The following is a 15,449-nucleotide window of genomic DNA, read 5'->3' as shown; positions in this document are numbered from 1 at the left end:
CCAAATTGTCAATTATTTTTATTTCTGTCAGTTCTTAACTATGTATTATTGTATAATGTCAGTTGAAAAGAGACATTTGAATTCGGTTTTGATAAATTATTAAAACAAACGTTTTTTGGTAGTGGACTTAACATTAAAAAAGGTTGTGTCTGTACACAGTCTTAACAGTACTTTGTACCTCTTTCCTTCACTACAGGCTGCTCGAGACAGACAGCAAGTCGCTGCGCTCCATGAATGGCTCCAGGCGAAACAGTGGCTCCTCCCTAGTGTCCAGCTCCTCCGCCTCATCCAACCTCTCCCACCTGGAGGAGGACTCGTGGATCCTGTGGGGACGAATCGTCAATGAGTGGGAGGAGGTGCGCAAGAAGAAGGAGAAGCAGCTTAAGGTGAGACTAGTGCACATGACTACCTGTGAAGAGACAGTCGAGTCTCGTGCAGACCTGCTTAAGAGCTTACTGAAACACGGCTGCATTAAAAGCTTACTGAGACACATTTGACCCATCTGCTGAAGACGTGGTTAAGGCAATCATGGCGCTGTAATTTTACAAATGTACTTTTTAGACATTCCGTTTTGTCTGCATTTTTGATAATTGCCCACTTGACAAGAATAACCATATTCCAGGTCCCACAGAAAGAGACAGGAGCTCCAATAATACTGTGTCTGCATGGAAATGGCTTTATAAGAAAGTTAAAATGTAGTCTCTTGTAGTACACATGCTTCACAGGCATTTGTACCACTCTCTAGCCCAAATGCTACAATGGCCCTATCTGTTTGAATGTTTACTTGGTCCAGAAATAATTTCTAAGGCTATCTTTGTCCTAGGTGATCCTGTAGTGTTGTCCTTGAACTTGTTATTTTAGTTCTTGACATTTTGAAGCTAATTTTAGGTTCCTTGTTTCTACGGTCACCCTTTGCCCAGTCACTGTCAATGGCAGTTTGTTTTTAACTGCTCATGTGCAATTTGCGATTTGTGTAAACTCAGAGACCAGAAAAATAAAAAAAAACCTGTTCAGTACTTGACAGCCAGTCATGGCAGGGACTCAGCAAGGCACTTGGAGTTTCCTAATGTAATGTAATAACTGCTTCGTGCAACTGCAAACGTTTGAAGGTGTGATTAATTATGGTGACCAGGTCATTAAGGTCATGTCACCTGAACATTCCTCAAACCATTCCTTGACGATTCATGTACTATAACAGGGAGCATGCTTTTGGTCCAGTCATTGTTCAGCTTTGAAATCGCAGCACAGCAGCTCTACAGTCATGGTGACATTTAAAACTGCATGCTCAGCACCCATGATCATGCCTTTTAATCGCCAGTCACACTTAAAGCCCATTTTCTGTAATCTGTTCACATGTAAAAACAAGTATGTGCATGGAGTTGCTGTTGCGTGAACCTGTTGATGAAGCAACACATATGCAAATGGCTGGAACATCTTCTACAGGGGCAGGCTTTCTGGGTTTTTTTTTTTGCCTCTGTGTGTGCAAATGCGTGTGTAAATGGGGAAGTGTTGCGATATGTAATTTAACAGAAGTAGTAATGACCAGATGGTTACACCTAGCCTGGGATATTAATCATAACTGCTGAGGCCTCCACAAAATTGATGTTTTCTTCCCCTTCATGCAACAGAAACCCATTTTCTGTTGCATGAAGGGAGGAACCTTGACTTTTCTGCCCTTGTCAGCAAAAGCCCTGATGTGTTCATGTTTTCAGTAGTTCATCAAGACACACTACTGCTGAAGAGAAATAGATTTTGTTCAGTGGAAATCTGGTTAAATGTAAATGTGATGTTGAAATATTTCCTGCATATCTGTACCAAATAAGTTCTGAAAAGCATGGAACATTGAAATCATAGATGATTTACATGATATCAATGTTGGAGCCTGTCACCAAGCATTAGTGGGAATAGAAAAGGGTGGTTAAAGTAGTGATGTGCCTCAGAAAGCAGCTTTCATTCAGACAGTCAAGATATGAGATGGTGCATTGTTGCAGTACAAAGCTTGGTTTGTCTTATCTAACCTCAGAGAGGGGAGAGGGATCCCCTGCTGAAAGCCCGTGTGGGTGGACCTCTGCTCCAGATGCACCCTGGACTGACCAGATGCGCACACCCACACACAATTCCATCATAGCAAGAATGTCCAGTGTTCCCTGTCAGCACTGGAAATTACTTAAATCAAATTGTATCAGCAGTAATATACGGAAACAAATCACCCTACAAAGTGCCTCACAGACAAGATTATATTTGGCAGTGGAAATCGTATTATTTGAAATGGGAAAATAGATACTAGAGCACAAAGCATGCCCATGGCTGTCTGTATCCTGTTGTAAGAAATGCAAGTGTCTGTTCTTTTTCTCCCTAGGAAGCCAATGGTTTTTCATACACTGTTGTCCATAGTCAAAAATTAACAAAAGACAGTTCCCTATTACCCATTTAAATGCTTCATTAATGTCTTCAGCTAGATCAATTTCACAAAGTATCTGTTCTTTTCTTTTTCCACAGGATCTTGTCAGAAAAGGGATTCCCCACCACTTTCGGGCGATAGTGTGGCAGCTGTTGTGCAGCGCCCAGAATATGCCCATCAAGGATCAGTACTCAGAACTCCTGAAGATGACGTCGCCGTGCGAGAAGCTGATTCGCAGAGACATTGCCCGCACTTATCCCGAACACGAATTCTTCAAAGAGAAAGACAGCTTGGGCCAGGAAGTGCTCTTCAATGTCATGAAGGTAAGTCTCCTTGTGTGTTTGAGGAACCTGACTGTATGCAGATAAACTGATAATGTGTACAGATAACAAAAAGGTATTTGGCTTTAACAGTAGTTTCGGGGTAAATACGGTATGTGGAGTAAATCCACATTGAAAGATGTGTACAGTTTGGACCCTTGCAGAAACTTGTGCTCTTGACCATCACTGAAACTCATCCAAAGCTAATCACTGTTACCTCAGGCATATTCTCTGGTTGACCGTGAGGTTGGCTATTGTCAAGGGAGTGCATTCATTGTTGGACTGCTACTCATGCAGGTAATAATCCTATCTTCACCACACATGCACACTGATTCACCAGCTTCCAGCAAATAGTTTGACACGTTTTACTGAATAACAGACAGATCTGAGGTCTGATTTGATCATATTATTTTTCTAGATGCCAGAGGAGGAGGCTTTCTGTGTGTTTGTGAAACTGATGCAAGACTACAGATTACGAGAGCTCTTCAAACCCAGTATGGCTGAGCTAGGACTCTGCATGTACCAGTTTGAGTATATGATCCAGGTAGACACCTCATACTGCCGCGACAGTTTGTCCAAATGTAGTCTTGTGCAGTGGTAATGGTGTGAATGCATATGATTTTCATCTCACAGGAGCAACTGCCAGAGCTACATGTGCATTTCCAGGCTCAGAGCTTTCACACTTCCATGTATGCCTCCTCCTGGTTCCTCACCATCTTCCTCACCTCCTTCCCTCTCCCCGTCGCCACAAGGATCTTTGACATCTTCATGTGTGAGGTCAGTTAAAAGGAACTATGGCTGTTCTCAGGAGCTATCACCTGCTTTGAATGATATCCTTATCTACTTACATGTATCGGCTTGTAAAGAATTTGTATCTTTGAATATTTATCGTTCTATTTATTTAGCTTGCTATTTAATCCTGTTTTCACTCTCTAGAAGAAATACTCTTTGACTGTTGCACTTTTTTTACTTTCACTTGTTTCTAATGTTTGTGATCTAATCGTTGAACATTGTGCTGCTGTTGCTGTGTGTCACTGTGGCTTACCGCCTCAGACAAATGAAATGCAAATGTGAAATCTAAACAAAAAAAGAACAGTAAACCCTTGGATTAATGCCAAGTCTTTTCACAGATAAGATGTAAGGTTAACGTTTCTTCTACTGCTTTAAGAATGAATAAAATAAAATAAAATAAAATACAGTTTAAATGAAGTTAACTGTCATGGAAAGGTTATCCATTAGCGCCACCTGTTGGAGAAAACAAACACCACATTCCTCATGAAATAGTTACTGTGAGTTGTTTCATCACTCCCTTAAGACCTGTTGTAACACATTTTTAATTCTCACTCCACTTAAAAATACATTTCACAGCATACTGACCATCATTTTTTCTTTTTAAAACTTGACTCCTCAGTGATTACTGGTGATCTCTTTCTTCAGGGTCTGGAGATAGTTTTCCGTGTGGGACTGGCCATCCTTCAGATGAACCAGACTGAGCTCATCCAGCTCGACATGGAGGGAATGTTACAGGTATATCACCATAACCTCCACATAACGTGTCATTCAAGCAGCTCAGATTTCTGGTGCAAAATGCGCAGCACCCTCAGAGGAGGAACCTCCTCCACACCCAGATAATTGATACGTGTGTGTATGTGTTCTCCTGACTTGTACCTGTGTAAATGCTGACATTTGATGTAGTGCTTTGAGGTCAGAGAAAAACCTGACTAAGACATCAGGGTGCATAGTTGTTTGTTTGAAAGTAGCTGGTTTATGGGTGAGTGGCACTAATCCTGCCACTGTTTCCTTACTGTGCTCCATCCAGCACTTTCAGAAGGTCATCCCACACCAGCTTGACAGTGGACCAGATAAGGTCATCCAGGCTGCTTATCAAGTTAAATACAACGCCAAGAAGATGAAAAAGTAAGCACAACTCTCAGCTCATCGACACCCACCGACCTCTCATTTTGTTGATGCATTTATTTTTACACAAGAAATAGAAATGTACATCACATTCTGATAGGCCCATCTCACTGCAACTCGTGAATCTTTATTGTTCTGGGTTCCCTCGTTCACTTTACAATTAAACTTTTCACTCACTATTTCCTAACTTTATATTACATTTTCAGTCACAACTGCAATGAATTGTACGGCAGCCCCTACTGATTTGTGATGTTGAAAATTAGTATTTGAGATTTTTGCCTACTTGGCTTTGTTGTATTTTTCAGACATGGTTATTCTTAATTTAGGCTACAAAAACTTTACATGTTGTATTTGTTGTCTTATTATTATTTCTAATTTTCAATGTTTAGAATATTTTTGTTAGGTACGCTTTATTTTATAGATCTGTTATTTCCTAGTAGTTTCCTAGGTAGTTAAGCAGAAATAACTATGTAATTTGGTACTAATTATAGCAAAAATAATTCCTATTTTGAAAGGAATACTTAATTTAAGCCCAAGTAAATATTGGAAACTTTTATTCTTCATATGTGCTGGATTCTATGTTTGCCTGTGAGCATATTCATATTCTATTGCTGCTATTTTTTTCAGTACTCCAGTCCAAGCAAGACAAATTTTATTATGTCTTCATTTGGAGAGCAACATTAATATTCTTGTCTTCACCGATTGTCTGTGAAATGTTTTCAGGTTAGAGAAAGATTACACTACAATCAAAACTAAAGAGATGGAGGAGCAGGTGGAGATAAAGGTGCGTGGACGTTGTTAAGTGTTGTGTATGTCCTGAAGTCTCCACGGTGCTTATTCTGTTGTATTTAGTTTCATGCGATTCTTTTTCATTTCTTGTTTTGCAGAGGCTGCGGACGGAGAACAGGCTCCTGAAGCAAAGAATAGACACACTAGAGAAAGTGAGTGCATCAGTGTTTGTCACAGGTGCTCCGTCACCAGGCAAACCAATCAGACACTGCTCCCTGCTCATCACATTACATTAACCCATTCAGCTGTGTATGCTCATACATCATGTGTCTCCTCCTAATGATGGAGTCTTGGCTTTCACTAACTGGGCTGTGTTAGTTGAAAGTCGTCCATTTACATGTTAAAACATCACTGGTTGACTGGTACAGTATGGTTCATTTTTTGAAGTTACTATCGGAAACAGAAGCCGGATTCTGACTTCGAGTTGTCTTGGTGACATAGTGACATGTCTGTGTGGCTCAAATAACTTCACCACTAACTGAAGCAGACACCATAACAAGCCTGTTTGGAATGTGGAAGTGGCTGGTTGATGCTGTTCAAGTCGATACAAAGCACTGCATGCCAAGTTGCACTTTTTGTATCATTCTGCACCTTTTTGTCTCTCTTTGAATGAGCACTACTGCTGCCAGGTAAAAGCACCATGCATGAGGCCTGCCATGGATAGCAAGGGTGTCGCTAGGCCGAGTTTGCCTGCGGGGAGGAACACTGTGGTCTAATCGAGTCCGTTATTTAAAACCAGCTTGAAGCTGCTGCTCTGTGACGTGCCTCTGTCACGTAATTCCCAGGACCTTTTAACTCTTCACTAACTCAAAACTGTTCAAAAGTTTGGATGAACCACATCAAAGCCCAGAGCTTCTGTTCAGTTAAACACATAGTTCCTTACCACCGTTATTGTGCTGTTGTTGTACTATACTTCATTATCTCCTATAGCTAGAGCTGCCCTGTGCTTCTTCCTGTCTCAAACCTGTCACTGTGTGATCAGCACCGCCTAATTTTTCACTTTGTCACCAGCTTATTTGCACCTTTTTCACCACACCTGCATGCAATGTTCCTTTTCTACCCCTGAATGTAAACATCATTCTACAGCCTGTAAACAAATATTTCTGGAGGGGAAATGAACATTGCATTTCTTCTCTAAAACAATCAATTGTTCTTTTGTGTGCTTTAAACTGTCCTCTGGATTGTCTCTCTCTGCTGTCTCTTGTTGATATTTCTGTTTTGTAGGAAAGTGCTTCCTTGGCAGATAGATTGATCCAGGTATATTCCTCATTTGCTCTTTATCCTTATTACTTATGTTGCACCTTCCTTCTTCCTTCTCTCTCTTTAGCATTGCATGCTTATGATTAGCACAATAAGGACACAGTAATAATGCAGAATCTATTGAACTCTAATGATTCTCTGAATTAAAAACTAAACCAGATTATGATAACAGATTTAAGTGTTGAATAAGTGCATGAAATACCACATTGTGGCAGATAGAATCACAAATCGTGCTGAAGAAAGCTAAGGAATTAAAATATAAATCGCACATTGCTAGAGCTAAAACAAGCATGTTCTTAGGAAACACAATCCCTCATCTTCACTTCTGATTTGCCCATCCATTCCGTCCTCTCGTTTCACTTCTTGTCGTGCTCACTCCACCCCTCCTCGGTTGGTTATGTCCCAAGGGACAAGTGACTCGAGCTCAGGAGGCAGAGGAGAACTACCTGGTCAAGCGGGAACTGGCCACAGTCAAACAGCAGAGCGAGGAGGCCAGTGCTCAGCTGGAGCAGGCCAAGAAAACCATCAGGCAGCTCCAGCAGCAGCAGCAGCCACACGCGGTAAGGAGGGCCACAGAGTCCCCAGCTGGCAGGTTGCACTGACTCAGATCCTGCCCAGTCTGTGATAGGAGCCGTGACAGTAAGACTGGGATGTTTCCCAGATCAGTTTGTGTTGTACTGAAAGCTCAGGCTGACCATTTCAAGATTATGTGGTGTGCTAGAACTGACCTGGGCCAGTAAAAATGTGTTCCACTCGAGTTCAGATGTGTCACGTTTATCTGCGACCCCAGCCCAGTTGGCACATATTACCTAGCAACAAAATCCAAGCAGTGACGAAGCAAGGCTTTTCTCACTTTGCACATCGGCTTTGGGAAATGATCTGTTTTGGCATGCATGAATTCAAATTGGGACACGGAGTACTACACAGTTAAGCCACCATTTACACTCTTCTGCATTCTCAGAAATGCATTCATGAATTTGTAAGCAGTTGTCTCACAGGTTGGTAGATTTCACACATGGCACCCTGTTCACAGAATCCTCTTGTTGCATATCCTTTGACCCTCCATTCTTAATTATTGATGGTTGGATTCCAGATGATAATGTGCAGGCATTACAGTGTTTTACATAATTTGCTATCTTGCTTCACAATGAGCAGTCGTGAATGATTTATGTGAAAGCGAAAGGCAAAATGGTTTATGTCATCCGAAATTAGGGTTGAATTCTTTTGTAGTGGAGTGTGAAGAGGCACTGAGGTGTATATTCTTCTAAAAGAATACATATGATATTAGCTTAGCCTATTTAATGGACTGGAATTATTTTTTGGACGCTGGTTTACATTACTGGAGGTTGAATATTTTGTTCTTCATTAAATGCCAACATTGAGGACACACAAGCATCAACAACTGTAGCTCTGCTTTGCTGCCTGTGCTCACACACATGTTCTGTTGTAGAAGGGAGCCCCTCGGTACTCTGAGGAGTCTGTCCTGCAGCTGGAGAGAGAGCTTGTGCAGGCCCGACTGAAGGAGGCGGAGTCTCAGTGTGCGCTCAAGGAGATGCAAGACAAGATCCTGGATATGGAAAAGGTGCGTTGCCTCAAACATTATGTAGTGCCTAAATCTTAGCCAACATACAATATTATTATATGACATGGCTACATCACTGTACCACCTATTTCTACAGTTTTAAAAACATATAATTCTTACACACCTTCCTTAGAGGAACACGTCACTACCAGATGACACCAACGTGGCACGTCTTCAGGAGGAGCTGATAGGGGTGAAGCTGAGAGAGGCGGAGGCTCTGACTGGCCTGAAAGAGCTGAGACAGCAAGTCAGAGACCTGGAAGAGCACTGGCAGGTGAGCACCAACATTTCAGCACACAGGACAATTTGATCAGTATATTATCTCTGTCTGACAAGTGCAAAATGCCAATGTCTGTGAAATGGAAAAGGAAAAGAGGAAAGTTTTAATGCCAGTCTAATGTCAGTTTAAGTGATGGAAAGGTGACTGACTGTAACACTATCTGTATCTCCTCAGCGCCACTTGGCACGCACCGCTGGTCGCTGGAAGGACAGCCCCAGGAAGAATACCTTGAGTGAGCTGCAGGACGAGCTGATGAGTGTGAGGCTGCGTGAGGCCGAGGCCCAGGCAGAGCTGCGAGAGACACGGCAGAGGATGCTGGAGCTGGAGACACAGGTCAGAGGTCACATCAGCTTTCTAACCACATTAACCTAATCAAGCTGATTTATTCGTTTGAGTAACGCTTTATCCTGCATTTTCAAATTCTTAGCTTTTCTGTCCTTATAATGCCATTAATTTCAGGAAATTAAAGGTATACGGTAATATAGACACTTGAGTAAGTAATGTGGATCTACAATTTGTCTAATAAACAATAAATGAGATGGAAAAAAGTTAATTCTTTACCTGTATTGTCACACAGTATCCTTCAGAGGGCAGCAGTCATCTGTTCTAAACAACTCAGAAACTTAAGTGTGAAACAGTGCAGGTTGGGACTGAATTGATTGTTTATCAAAGTAAAAATAATAAAACCACCTGCCCTCACACAGAATCAGATTCACAGTAACCAGCTGCGACGGGCAGAGCAGGAGAGTCGCTGTCTACAGGAGTGTGTGCAAACACTGACGGTGCAAAATAAAGACCTGCATGTGCAACTGCAAGAGATCAAGCGGAGACAAGCTGAGATTGAATGCAAGGTACAACTCTGCCTCTGATCTGCAAGACTTGGCACTATGTGCACGGGGACAAACCACTATATAGCTCTGTTGTGGCATAATCTAAATAAGTTAAAAAATGGGCCGTTTGTGTTAACATGTAACAATATTAGATTTTTTACTGATTCGAAAAATATGTTCAAGTTGTGCTGAGTCTTTTATCTTGAGCTTGAAAATCAGTTTTGGCTGGTCTGTTCTGTATCCAGAACAGGAAAGGGGAAGCGACTTGTTCTATTGTCAGTGATAGTATTACATTCTGCTGGGTCTACTGATACGGCTAGATTTCTGTTAATCTGTTCTCTATAGCGCAGTAACACTCCCCATCTCTCAGGAATTTCCCCCTGCAAGATTCACACATACACAAATAGGAAGGACACAAATGTTGTACAATACATGTTTTTATACTGGTCATTCAGCATCACACCTCCCCGGTGCTTTGGTATAACTGTTGTTGAAATAACGTCTTCTTATGCTTCTTTTGTTTTTCTGCAGAGTAAGGAAGAGGTGATGGCAGTGAGGCTGCGGGAAGCTGACAACATTGCTGCTATGGCTGAACTGCAGCAACAGATCTCGGAGCTTGAGATTCAGGTAAAGTCCCAACACACTCCGTGCTATGTTTGGCTGTAATATCACACTCCTGCCTCTGCATCAAGCTTTCAACTCCTCTACAAACCACATTTAACATTTAAACTTCCGTCAGACAGAGGCCCTGTTTACACCTGGCATTAGCATGCATCTCGGGTGATCCGATTGCAAGTGGACAGTTCTAAGTACGTCAGTTCACACCTGGCATTAGAATGTGTCTCCACATGGGTCTCGAGTGATCAGTTCTCACTTCCCGCTCTATATGAAAATAAACATATACATCGTTAATGAATATACTGTTTAATAGACCACAAATGAGACAAGACTTAGGTTGGAAAAACCATAGATGCCGCCGGAGCGGAGTGTTTCTGAGGGCAGGGCCTCACTGATTACTGTACAAAAAACACAACTTTATTCACTGATTTTGGTAAAACTAGATCATATTTTATGGAGAAAATATTTTCAGTTTTTCCCTCTGATGTCCTCTGGCTGCTCTTCCTCAACTCTGTGATTTACGGAGTTTCCTGATAGCAGATAGCTTTCCTTGTTGCTAAAGCAACCGCTAACTGTTGCTAACTGTATTCAATTAAATTTTATTTATATAGCGCCAATTCATAACAGAAGTTATCTCATTGCACTTTTCCTATAGAGCAGGAACAGACCGTACTCTTTATAATGTTATTTGCAGAGACCCAACAAATCCACCCACGAGCAAGCACTTGGCGACAGTGGCAAGGAAAAACTTCCTTTAAGAGGCAGAAAGGTTGGGCAGAAGGGCAGAACCAGAGTCAGGGTGGGCGGCCATCTGCTGCTGCCGATTGGGGGGGGGGGCCCATGTGCTAGCAGTGTAAACACTAACACTCCCCCGGTGCTCTGAGCTCCTAGTCCGGGCAGAGTCAGCTAGCGTCAATAGGACCAGCTAACTAGCTGACGGCAACTACAGTTAGCAGCAATTAGCGGTTACTTTAGCAACAAGTAAAGTATCTTGTCTGTCCATCAGAAGAGTCTGTAAATCACAGAGAGTTGAGCAGAGGACATCAGACAGCATGTTTTGTGTGTACTCCATCCACGATAATCCATTTTGCCTGTTGTTGTGGATTCTTCTTGTTGTTTCGCACTTTCATATGACGCCATTGGTGCGCAAATGAACATGTACTGCTGCTTACGCAGAGGATGTCAGTTGAGCAAGCGGTCCTTCAATGTGGCCTAGGACACATTTGTGTACACACTGCTAAAAGAATGTGGCCATATGCGGCCCAGACCACCTGGGCTGAGCGATCGGATCTCAATGCGTCCTCAATGCATCTTGGGTGCTTTCACACCTGTACGCATGTTAATGCCTGGTGTAAACAGGGCCATAGAGAGGAATATCCCATACAGGAATATGTGCAGTGACAAAGCTGAGTTATTTTCTTATTTTCATTACCTATATAGACATTATTTGCCAAAGTTGGAACTATAGTGGTTATTTCACATGAAAGATTTCTGTATTTGTGGTTCAGTTTGATATGAGCTCTTCTCATTGGTTTGAAATAGCTTGGCTCTGATGGGGGGGAAAAAATATGTCACAAATTTTCATCCACCAATCAGAATTTCATAATTTAAGAATGAGAATCTGATAGCAGTTGATGTGTTGTTTGCTTCTGTTGCCAAGGAGACATCAGTGTCAGTCAAATCTGATCAAACCACACCCACACAGTCCTGTTGATGCAGTTTAGCTGTTATTTCTTCTTCTTTTTTTTTCTCTCACTTTGACTGTTGTTTATTTAGTCACGAATATGTAGAGAATAGGTAAGATTTTTCAGGTGCTTTAAGGCATAGACAGTGCATTAGACATGTCAGGAGATTTTGAGTGTAGGGTAGAGAGTACAGTACAGATGTGTCTTATTTTACAAATCTAAACTTCAGTAAACGGACAAATCTGCTTCAAATCAGAAGTTTGTTTTCCACACATATTCCAAACCTTAAATCTGTATGACAAAGGATGTAATATGTGATGTCATCAAGAAAGATTGTCTGGAGCTGCTTTACAAAAAAACTGAGATTATATTATTTTAGTTTTTCAGTTGAATGTATTTCAGAGCTATAAAGGATTCATCTCCATTTTGGTTTTTATGCAAATTCAAGATGTAAATGCTGCTTATTTTAGAACTGTGGTTGAAGCACAGCAATTCAGACACGGTCATGACATTTAATGAAGTAAGAGTAAGGAGAAGAACAAGAGTGAAGAAACCAGTATTTATCCCCAAACAAATGTAACGCTACACACAACAAGGGTGACCAAAACAAATACAGGCCTGTTCTTACACTGCTGACACTTAGCAGTTCTGATTGATAACAGATAAAATGATCTAAAAAAAAAATTGTTTGTGGGCTCAACACTTGGAACACCACACTTTTCATCAGTAAAGCTATGTTATGAACAGTGAGTGTGGCAATAGGCAGATAATGTTATTGTGTGTAAACAGACTATAGGGGATGAATGTGAATCTTTTTTATACACTTTGCAATGGAATACGTGTCTGAAGATGCTTGCGTTTATGATGAAATCAGGATTAGGGTTTTAAACACTTGACGTGTACACACTGCAAGCCGCTGTGTATTTCTGTGGGATCTTGAAGTTCTGGTAATTGGTTGGTGACTTCACTAGAGGCTGGACATGAGATTTATCATTGATTTTTTTGTTTAGTTACATTTTTCCAGGTCTATAAATATGTTGTCAGAAATATTATCATTTTACATGTTGCCTTTATTGGAATTTTTTCAATGTTGCCTGAGACTTGAGCTGGTTGGATAAATGAATGTTTTTGGATGAGTCGGCAGACTTTTTGTGTTGTGTCACAAATGAGTCAGTGTCTGACACAGTCTTTGTACAGGCTTTGTATTGAACCCACACATGGGCATGTCATATGTGCTGGGGAAAAAATCTCTAAAATTGATCAAGTATGAATATAAATCAGCAGTGTTGTATTCATAGCGCTTCCCTTCCAGTCAGTATGGGCATGTTTAGCGGCAGTTACATCTTTTAAGTCTATGTGGTCTGTATGGCTTTGCACATACTGCAATTTTTCCCGAATCTTTATAAAACCGCTCAAGCTCTGTAAAGTTTCATGAGACTCTGAGTGATAAGAACTTTTTAAGTCTTTGTATGTCTCAGCCTTGTCCACTTCAGGATACTCTGGATTCCTAAAAAGCCAGGCGGGCGCCATGTTTTCCCTCTATACAGTAGTTCTGAGGTGTTTTTGCAGTGAGAAGCATCTTGCTGTTGCTTGGAAACACATCATAACTTTGTGTGCCGGTGAGGTACTCATGATATCTATCAAAAGCTACATTCAGGCAATAAAAAATCGAATGTAATAAAAAGATTTAATGAAGTGCTTTCTTTCATTTATGTTCCTAATGTTTCAGTTTCTCGGGGTCATCCATGCGCTCTGATTGGACAGTAAACACTAACTATGTCAGCGTACAACCACATTTTAATGTGTTATAACCCATTTATTAAAAGTTTATAGAGTACTTATTAATGTTACATAGGTGGGCCGAGGTATAGTGTTATGGACACTGGGTAAATATGAGTTGCTTAAATTAATTGTCAAACGAAAAGCTTTGGCCATCTTTGACTTGAGTTACAGATAGCGCTGGTGGAAACAGTTGTGGCTTTGGGCCAGTGGAGTAGGCTTTGTAAAGTACCGTTGTAAATGTATTCCTGAGTTTAAGGTGTTGCAGATAGTTTAAGCTGGACTATTTATAAGTATGACACCTACACACACACACACGCGCGCGCGTGCCCTCTTCCCTTCACAGGCACACACAATCACACAGTGTGGTCTGAGGTTTTGTTACTAAGTGACAGAGCAAAAACATGCAACACCAGAAATTTACCACGACCGCCCTCATACTTTTTAGAATGTGCATAATGAACTCAGTTGAGTATGTCAATAATGTGCAGAAGCTTTAAACTTTATTTACACCTTGTTTTCCTTTTTTATTTTATGTTGAGCGTCTAGAAAATGTGTTGCAGAGGGCGCTTACACGTTTGGATTGTTTTTCCTGTCAGGAACAGGGTATTAAATCTGATTTCTTAATTAAATCACTGTGCCATTGTTGGCTTCTTGGTCTGTGGTTTGGTTACTTGCTCTATAAGTTGTGGGTGAAAACCTCTTCAGTTACAAGAAAATGTAAAAAAAAAAAAAGAAAAAAAAGAAAAAAAGAAAAGAAAAAACCTAAATAAATACAATCAGTTTCTTGCCTTCCTTGTAAGAGATGGTGTGACGCATGTTGGTGGTAACCATTTTCAGCTTGCATTGTGATGTGAGAGGTCACCGTATGATCAGATTAGCTTTGTCTGAGTCTAAATACTGAATGTAGAAGACAGAGCAGTGGGAGATATCAATAAAGAGCCAGTCATTTTGAACATTAAGGTGATGTGTACCTTATGTGTACCTTCAGTAACAAGACAGATAATCCTGCAGAGATTGAATTAACAGATGCAAATGGATGATAACGACCTCTGAGTAATGATGGAAAACATTGTCTAGAAAGGTTTATGTGTAGGACTCTTTCACTACCACAGTTATGGCCTCTGTTTAACGCCACAGCTCCATCGCTCTGGGCTGATAGGAAGTGGTTTCTCATTTTGAAGCAGAGACTCTACCAAAGGTGACATGCATGGTTTATTTTGAGGTTTCTATGACATACTCAGAGATTTATACTAAATGTTTTAGCCTGTAAAGGACATTCTCATGTTTACTCTGTATTTGTAAATTAATAGGGAAAATGTATCTTTATCACTAAAGATTTAAAGATAAAGATACATTTCCAGATTTCTCAGAAATTAGCAAACTGTAATGACACACATGTACTACAGTTTAAAATGGCACTTGGAAGGGTCATTTTATACAAATCATATTTGTTCTTTGCTGAGAGAGAGAGCTAATTGATAAATTGAATCATAGTAAAAATGTAACTTGAATTCATACATTTTCACGCAGACGTCTTGCACAGAAAGTGGAAAAATACTGTAAATGTGCTGACTGAAACAACGCACACACACAAATTAAATTCTAGTGCATTTCATGGGAATTTCTTTTGAGCCATGATTTTGCTTACTCAAGAGGCGATGATGATGATGTTTGTGATGATCACATGGAACCTCTTCTGTTTAGAAATAAACAAAGTTCAACAGACGTCGAGGGTGCAAGAAGGTGAGGAAGACATTTCTGTGAGACGTTTGACGTCCCTGGCCACAGCCTGACACCTGTTGATTCACACAGCTGAACACGAGGAAGTGTCATTAACTGCCTGCCACTTATCGTTGCAGTGTTTTGGAGCAGCGAAACCTCAAAAACAACAGATTCTTGGAATAATATCACTTGTTTGGACTCCTACTTGCGAAAGCCTACTGGGACCCACCATATTCAACCCCACCTTACCACAGGAATCCAAA

General features: G+C 40.9%; 1 protein-coding gene across 11 annotated transcripts in view; it reads left to right on the top strand.

Annotated features, from left to right (window-relative positions):
* evi5b (ecotropic viral integration site 5b) overlaps positions 1–15,449 on the top strand; it is a 33,799-nt gene that overhangs the window by 13,136 nt on the left and 5,214 nt on the right. For 7 of the 11 annotated variants that reach the window (XM_044200891.1, XM_044200889.1, XM_044200888.1 and 4 more), the window contains 16 exons: positions 197–386; positions 2,500–2,724; positions 2,944–3,018; positions 3,140–3,265; positions 3,355–3,498; positions 4,159–4,248; positions 4,541–4,638; positions 5,362–5,422; positions 5,526–5,579; positions 6,652–6,684; positions 7,095–7,247; positions 8,138–8,269; positions 8,403–8,543; positions 8,724–8,882; positions 9,254–9,400; positions 9,911–10,006. In XM_044200891.1, coding sequence (XP_044056826.1) covers positions 197–386; positions 2,500–2,724; positions 2,944–3,018; positions 3,140–3,265; positions 3,355–3,498; positions 4,159–4,248; positions 4,541–4,638; positions 5,362–5,422; positions 5,526–5,579; positions 6,652–6,684; positions 7,095–7,247; positions 8,138–8,269; positions 8,403–8,543; positions 8,724–8,882; positions 9,254–9,400; positions 9,911–10,006 — 1,924 coding nt within the window. The remainder of the gene's footprint in view (positions 1–196; positions 387–2,499; positions 2,725–2,943; positions 3,019–3,139; positions 3,266–3,354; positions 3,499–4,158; positions 4,249–4,540; positions 4,639–5,361; positions 5,423–5,525; positions 5,580–6,651; positions 6,685–7,094; positions 7,248–8,137; positions 8,270–8,402; positions 8,544–8,723; positions 8,883–9,253; positions 9,401–9,910; positions 10,007–15,449) is intronic. The other 4 variants (XM_044200887.1, XM_044200896.1, XM_044200893.1 and 1 more) reach the window with 2 other exon arrangements.

This window comes from Siniperca chuatsi, linkage group LG6 (genome assembly GCF_020085105.1).
Source record: "Siniperca chuatsi isolate FFG_IHB_CAS linkage group LG6, ASM2008510v1, whole genome shotgun sequence".
NCBI lineage: Eukaryota > Metazoa > Chordata > Actinopteri > Centrarchiformes > Sinipercidae > Siniperca > Siniperca chuatsi.
This window is presented reverse-complemented; position numbering and strand designations above follow the sequence as displayed.